This window comes from Euprymna scolopes, chromosome 13 (assembly GCF_053919585.1).
Source record: "Euprymna scolopes isolate OS-2025 chromosome 13, ASM5391958v1, whole genome shotgun sequence".
Classification (NCBI taxonomy): domain Eukaryota; kingdom Metazoa; phylum Mollusca; class Cephalopoda; order Sepiida; family Sepiolidae; genus Euprymna; species Euprymna scolopes.
The window spans coordinates 122,803,920-122,811,851 of NC_136494.1; the positions used below are offsets into that span (position 1 = coordinate 122,803,920).

The 7,932-nt window shown below is 33.3% G+C and overlaps 1 protein-coding gene across 1 annotated transcript in view; it reads left to right on the forward strand.

The window, feature by feature from the left end:
* LOC145292177 (uncharacterized) overlaps positions 1–4,618 on the forward strand; it is a 239,008-nt gene extending 234,390 nt beyond the window's left edge. The window contains exon 62 of the mRNA XM_080138449.1: positions 3,574–4,618. Coding sequence (XP_079994575.1) covers positions 3,574–3,717 — 144 coding nt within the window. The 3' untranslated portion in view covers positions 3,718–4,618. The remainder of the gene's footprint in view (positions 1–3,573) is intronic.
* The last annotated feature ends 3,314 nt before the right edge of the window (positions 4,619–7,932 follow it).

Here is a 7,932-nt window from a genome sequence, read left to right on the forward strand (position 1 = left end):
TGGAACTCCCTGCAGACTTCCGAGTTTGACAGAAAGACTTCCGACTTCAACAAAATACACCTAAAGAACATTGGAGGTTATATTGACTGAAGCATTGCAAAAATAACACTGAAGATGAGAACAGTAGTCCAAAGAATCTAACTAATAGGAATTATAAATCCTCATCTCAAAATTTGGAAATATAGTCTAGAATGGTGTTATGAACAATTGGTAAACACTATTCAACCAGCATGATATGACTTGTCTATCTAAACTGCTTTCACAGTGAATTCATCTTAAACTCCACCTTGGATTCTACAAACAACTCCCTCCCTCATTAATTTCTGATTATGGATGCAATCACCTCTTTCTATATCCTGGGTATTATTAAAAAACCTTGACATGTTTAAATCATGTGAACCAGATTTTATCCATGCTACAGTATTAAGAAAATGCTCTGCTAAGCTGGCTCCTTCCCTCTCAAAGCTTTATATTAAATACTTTACTGAATTTTGCTTTGCTGAAAGCTGGAAAATTGCTTCTGTAATATGAGTTTACTCTTCACTAAACTCATTAAATAATTAATCAGTCTAGTGATAGTTCACCCCATCGAAAATATTAAACTTCTGTCAGATTAAAAGTATGGATTTTAGCAATTTTGTTCCACTATAGAAATCTTAAGTCATCTCTGAACGCATCTGTCATATGGTATAAGGTGGTAGTGTTTGATATATCCAATGGCTTCAACAAGATCTTGCAAGAAGGTTTTACCGGACTAATATTTAATATAATCAGATCCTTCTTGACTAAAAAAAGATTCATGTTATTCTCGATATACCTACCTCCAAACAATATTGCATGATTATGACATGCCACAGGGGTCAATATCTGAACCTTTGCTAATCATGATTTTTATAAAAAGCTGCTATGATGCAATTGCATCTGAGATGGGTATATTTACTGATGACACCGAGCTCTATTCTCAATATGTGGGTAAATTGAATATAACCACTAGCAACAATTTCCAACCACTCTTTATCTGTGCCTAAATTCAAATGCAGATTTCATGAACAAAGCCTTTTTCCTAAAACTGCCCACCTGTGGTACACTGTTCGACTGGTCTGCTTCTCAGCCAACTACAATATTGCAGCCTTCAAGTCCAATGTAAACAAATTCATGTTAAACCGTCCCCTTACACTATCAATGATTACTGCACTATCACTTTATATTCATTAACCCTTATCCTCGAGTGGCCTTTGGGCCTTGATAAGTAGAGATTCCCTTGTAAAAAAATAAAACAAACAGACACATATTCAAAGTGCTTGATCCTTAGAAAATGGCCCACTGTCTGTTGTTCAATGTGGCTAAAAATGGACAGTTACACTTACTGATAGCAAAGCAAAGTATCTTTTTTTTTTTAGCAATTATAAGAAACATTTTTAACCAGCGAATGCCATGCATGACGGCAACCTTCATTGAAACGCCTCTGCTCAACATTCATAGATAACATAAATTGGAATAAATACATGGAAAATATTGCCAAGTCTGCTGCAAAGAAGGCATGTTCCCTTTACCAAGCTAGAAAACCTCTCACATATATCCTAGTCTAGTATCCAATACTAGCATCATATATATATATATATATATATATATATATATATATATATATATATATATATATATATATATAAAGTGACTATTAACTCCTGTATGGAATAATGTTAGCACCTGTTGAACAAAAAGAGTCTTTAATCTAATAGATGTTGAATTGTCTACAAAGCTCAATGCTCTGTTCTACTGCCACAATGTTATATCCCTCTGCGTGTTTTACAAGTAATTATATGGAATGTACTCCAATGAACTTACTACATTTGCTATGTAAATAACCCTGCCCAACTTAACTATCAGCAAAATCCTACCTCTTCACTGTAGAGGTCATTAGATGCCGGAAAGCTTTCTCTAACAGCTTCTTTCCTCAGACTGCTGGGTTTTGAAATTCCCTCCCTTCTCCTCGTTTTCCTGGCCATATAAACAGGCTTTAATGATAACAGAAATCTTGCTGCATATTTATTTAAATACTTTCTTTAAATATGCCCCTACGAACAGTAGTCCCTTATGTCGCGGTAGTAATATTCCTTGTTTAGGGTAAATAAACGTATAAAATAATGTTCATAAGTACATTATCACTCTATACTTCCTTTTTATATATGGGATAGTCCAATTGCCGTAGATGCAATGTGAATACAGAAATTGTCTTTAATTCCATCTGATGATGTTGTTGTGTCAAACGTAAAACTCAAACAAAAGGACACTTCGTTAACTTTTGGGTTAGGATGAACATATAATATCTATTCTGTACAAAGACGGTGTGATAATATTTTGAGGTCTGCGTTTTATGTGCATGTCCAAAGAATGGAAATATGCCCTAAACTTTGACGAGGGATTTGGAGATATAAACCCATAACCGGATTTATTCTGAAACTACAAAGTGAAATGATAAAAGTGTCCACCTAAAGAAAACAATACTACAGCTATCTATATAAAACTTATTGAAAAGATTAATCAGGTAACTTGATTATGTAGTAGAGCTGATAACTATTCAATGTAGCTGCCTTCAGCCTCAATCACTACCTCAATATGAGTTCATAACTGGGAGCATGCCTTTTCTACAAGCAGCAGATACTTGGCAGATGGCGGCGATCAGGCTGGCTTTGATGTTGTGAGAAGCCATGTGGGTGATATTTTCGATGTATGACCAAAAGTAGTCCAGTAGATTCAGATTGGGGGAGGACGGATGGCCAGTGAGAGAAGGGAACAAAGTTTTAGTACTCCGTCTGAAGCCAAACCTGGGTCTCTTTGGTCTTGGGGGCTGGCATTGTCCTGCTACCACACCCAGGATCTGTGTCCACTTGATTGCAGTAGGGAATCACCACACTCTGCAGCACATCCAGGTACACTTTGGTGTTGACTTTCAAGCCGACTTCGAAGATGTGAAGTGGCATGACGTGGCCCTTACTTGAAACCACATCAAAGATTATAACCGCGTCCGGAAACTTTATTTTCATCACCGTCGGCACGTCCCAGTTATCCGGATTTGCATTTTGAAGATGCTGGAAATGGTTATGTTGTCATAGCTTGGATCAGTAGAGCACATGTGTTGTTCAGCGATGCATCACCAATCTCGCTCATCGAACATTGTACCACTTTCACACATGATAGAAGACTCCTATCGCTCTTGGGACTTGTACACAACTGGCCAACTAGTAGATGACCTGCAACAAAAAAGAAACCAGTTTTCATCAAACGGAAATGGAATCATGCCATCTTCTCTAGGGCGATAATGTCATCGTTCCACTCTGTACAGCAATCAGAGTATTTAGATAAATGTTTAAAATTTATAAATTATTTTGAACAGTCATTATTGGAAAACTAATTGTTCTTGAATTGTTTCCCCCTGTTCCGAGTTGAAGTCTTCTAAAAATGAAAAAAAAAAAAAAAAAAAAAAGCTAAAATGCACCAATGCAAATAGTTTAAGAAAGTAACATTATTTTATTTCCAAATCTAATCACTTCTATTTTGTCTCTTCTTTTGCAGGACCATCGATCAAATACATATTCTATGTTTGAAATTCGTACGCGTAAGCTGGACTGGCTGCCTGTAATTGACTTTATGCCCAAGGATTATGGCGAGCCCTGGCAACAGTTTGGTTTTGAGGCTGGACCTGTCTGTTTTAGTTAAATAACCACAGCTTCACAAGACAATTCTATCTATGCACAAATACAGTCTTAAGACCAGCTGTTGGCACCATGACAAGGACGAGTTTCTAAGCAATGTTTCTAAAATAACTTTGTACCGGAAATAATGTTCATGGACCTCTAATAAAAACCAGTTTACTGCACGTAGCCTCCAGCCTTTGGTTTTTTACATAGAGACAGCTGCTAAACATGTGGGTGGATAGTCATGACACATTTCTGCCTGACTTTTTTTTTTCTTCACAGCGATATGCCTTTTCGGAATCTTCAGGTTTTCTGGAGAATCAAAAAAAAGAAAAAAATTGAAAAAAAAAAAGAAATAAAAAAAGAAAAGAAACAGGAGAGATTTTTTTTTCTCAAGAACTTGCCAAAATACAAATTCCTGTGATGCAGACCATTAATCATTCTGAATGTTTTTTTTTAAATTTGTTTTTGTTTTTGTTTTTCTTAGTTCAACAAAATTCATTGAAAAGATAAGGGTGGGTTGGGGGAGAAAAAATCGCATTAAAAAAATGTCAACAACCACACAATACCCTACAACATTAATTTTGTAGACAATGACACAATAAAAAAGAAACTTATTTCATTTTTTTTTTACTTCGAGTTGTGAAATTCTTGGTTAACTCAATTCCTCCTCCTTCTCCTCTTCGTTCTCTCCCTCCTCCTTCTGCTCAGCATTCTGTCTGTGTAAAGAAAATGCGGACTTAACATCACTCTCTGCTTACTACAGCTGGTTAATATTATGACGATCCAATACAGACCATCTCGTCATGTAGTCAGAAACAGCACATCTGGTTTGATAAAAAAAAAGGTTAAAATTAAGTTCGAAAAAAAAAAAAATTTGGATTAAGGATTTTGCAAATAAAAAAATTTTATTTTATGTTGAATTTATGTCTTTTGTTTTTTTGCTCAGCAATATTAGAGAAGTTCTCGAAAGAATTTACAAAATTGTTGTAAAATTTGTAAGACGTGAAATAAAATATCCTTCGATTACAAGGAAAATATTCACTGAAATTCTTTCTTTTAAAATTATAATGTAACATTTTCGCAGAAAACCATTTTTAAAAACTTATTTGTCTCTGTTTTAAGCTCACTTGTGTATCTCCTACAGAGTGCAAAGTCATGGTAATCAGTAATCTATATCTATCTATCTATAAACCTGTAAAGTTGAGTTTTTCATTGATATTAAAAGTCTACTATTTCTATTTAAAAATTATTTAGACAAACTTATTAATATATTCAGTCATGAATATACGAACAACTATATGAAGCTTAACTGATTTGCATATTACTTTGAAAAACGAGCGTTAATTAAATGTCTTATTATTTTTTTATGGTTACTTATTAGGTGATTGGTTGCTGAATTCTATTTGTGCATAGTTTGCACATTTTGCATAATTGTGTAGAATTTAAGATGAAAACGTTTTAGCACACAGAAATATATATATATATATATATATATATATATATATATATATATATATATATATATATATATATATATATATATATAAAAGTGACCTTGTCTGTATGTGTGCGAAAATTCCCTATCAAACTTCTCTCTGGATATTTGGTCTACAGAGTTAAAATTTGATGTATATTTGAACCTATAGCACACTTTCGATTTGATTTTTAGCTGACAAAAATTGCTGCTAAGTGGTGAAAAATTGGAGACAAAGCAATTGACTTTGGTAGGATAAGTCGATTAAAGCATTACCCCTGCTGTTACTTTTGCGCATGTTCAACATTAAACATTTATAAGTCATTTAATTTTTCGAATCCATGTCTCGGTAGCTCAGACGATAACGGCACTGGAAAGATAAATAACGGCTAAGGTTGAAGTGCTGAACGTTCTGATTCAGTTTTAGCGGATGGTACCCAAGTCATATTTTTTCATAGCTTTTGAAATCTTTATTCTATATTGGATGATAATTAATGGAGAATTGGCTCTATGATAAAAAATAAGAAATCTGTATAAATCAAAATATAATATTTACGCATATTTTACGACCGGGCAACGCCGGGCGGCCTACTAGTAACTTATTTAATAGTAGCTTTGTTTGATTTTTTGTCACTGATAATGAATGTTTAGCCGATCAAAATAATATTGTGTTGTCTGTCAGCAATGTTGAGAAAAAAACTCTGTTTTTTATTTTACAAAACGCATTTGGTTTTAAGGCTTGTCCCTCATAATATTGAATTTATATAAACAAACACACACTTTATCTACGTATTTAGTTCATTTACAATGATGATCATCTTTGGAATTATAGATAAAGTATTTGTTGATGTCATCAATTTCAAATTATATTTTTCTTTACAAAAGAATATTACATACACAAATAAAGAATTTGTTGATGTCAACAATTACAAATTCCATTTACAATAGAATTTAACGTCTACATTTCGATAAAAAAAATCATTATAATTATTATTACTCTAAATACTATATACACGAAATCGTAGAAAAAATTTCGAGGTTTGTATCTGAGGGCGCATTTAATTCACTAGGGGAGATGCACCCCCAATAAACTCGTCTGGCTGGTTGACAACAAGGCGGTATTTCATATAATGGTGTGCCGGCAACCTGCTGCAAGATGCCTTCTTGAACCTGCATATTTGCTGCAGCTAATGGTGACATCTGAAGTGTGTGTGACATAAAGTTGTGCCTCGTGGATCACCTAAAAAACACTTCGTAGCTTGGGCTGGCTCAGTCCTTATGAGCAAAATGTATACCAACGATTTATAACAAAATCATGTTGATACACTGGTGCTCGTTAGAACACTGAAGTTAAGCCTAGTAAATATTAGATAGATGACCATTTGGTAATATCGGACGTTATATAAAGGGGAACATCGACAGCTTGCAAGAACTACAAAAACTAGCTAGCATTGCCATCTCTCCTTGTAGGGATATACATGCGCCTGGGAATTATTTGCAAATTTAATATTCCCGTGGCACTTCTTTCTTCAGAGGAAACTAGTTCAACCGACCTGGGGTGAATGCTGTGTCTATATCTATATTATTATCTTACTTTCTTAACTCTTTCAAAAAGATTTTGTTACATAAACATGAAGGTTCTCTTGAAGATATCAGCAGCCAGGATGCATCCCCTTTGCACATCGACCTTGATTTTTTATTCTTTAATTTTCAAATTTCATCTTGTATATTCTAAATTACTAGTTTTTATATTTTCTTATATTCCCAGGAAAATTTGCTTACATGCAAAATGATTTATTTATGTAAACTTGAAAGAAAGAAAACTTTTTCTAATTTTTTAAACTTTGCTCCAAATCGAAAACGAACTCAAATGCCAACTTTATACAATCAAGTATTTTGTTTTGATGAAACGCGGAATATTCAGTGAAGCTTAATCGCCTAACTTACTATATATATATATATATATATATATATATATATATATATATATATATATATATAAATATATAATATATATGTATATATAAATATGCCTATATGCATATATATATGTATATATGCATATATATATGTATGTATATATGTGTGTGTATGTGTATATATATATATGCATATATATATATGTGTATATATATATGCATATATATATGTATATATGTGTATATATATGTGTATATATATGTATATATATATATATATATATATATATATATATATATATATAGTTTCAATTGGATTAACTTGACTCAAATCTGATGGAGTACAGTATTTATTTATTCAATGTGATTTTTGTTCCAAATCACTGACCAGACAAACAGACAGAGAGAGAGAGAAAGAGAGAGAGAGAGAGAGAGAGAGAGAGAGAGAGTGTGTGTGTGTGTGTGTGTGTGTGTGTGTGTGTGTGTGAGAGAGAGAGAGAGAGAGAGAGAGAGGCAGACAGACATAAGCAGATAGTTATTGCCTTTTCTTTAAAAAAAAAACTGGAACTTTTAATGAAAATAAAGCAGTGATTGGAGGCTAAGAAAACCCAGTCTTCCTATCGTTGTGTTTTTAACTTTGCCTCATAAATGGTGTAATTATTAAAGAAATGAAGGTTCACAAATGGTTATTCACACTTTGGCTGCTGGATGTTCTTAAATCCGCTTCTGCGTAATTCTATCAGACTTTTGTTTGTTTGTTTGTTTGTTTGTTTTGTTGTACGGCATATCAACCACTTTTGGATCATTTAATGAAGACATATTAATTGGAATGTGTTAGATG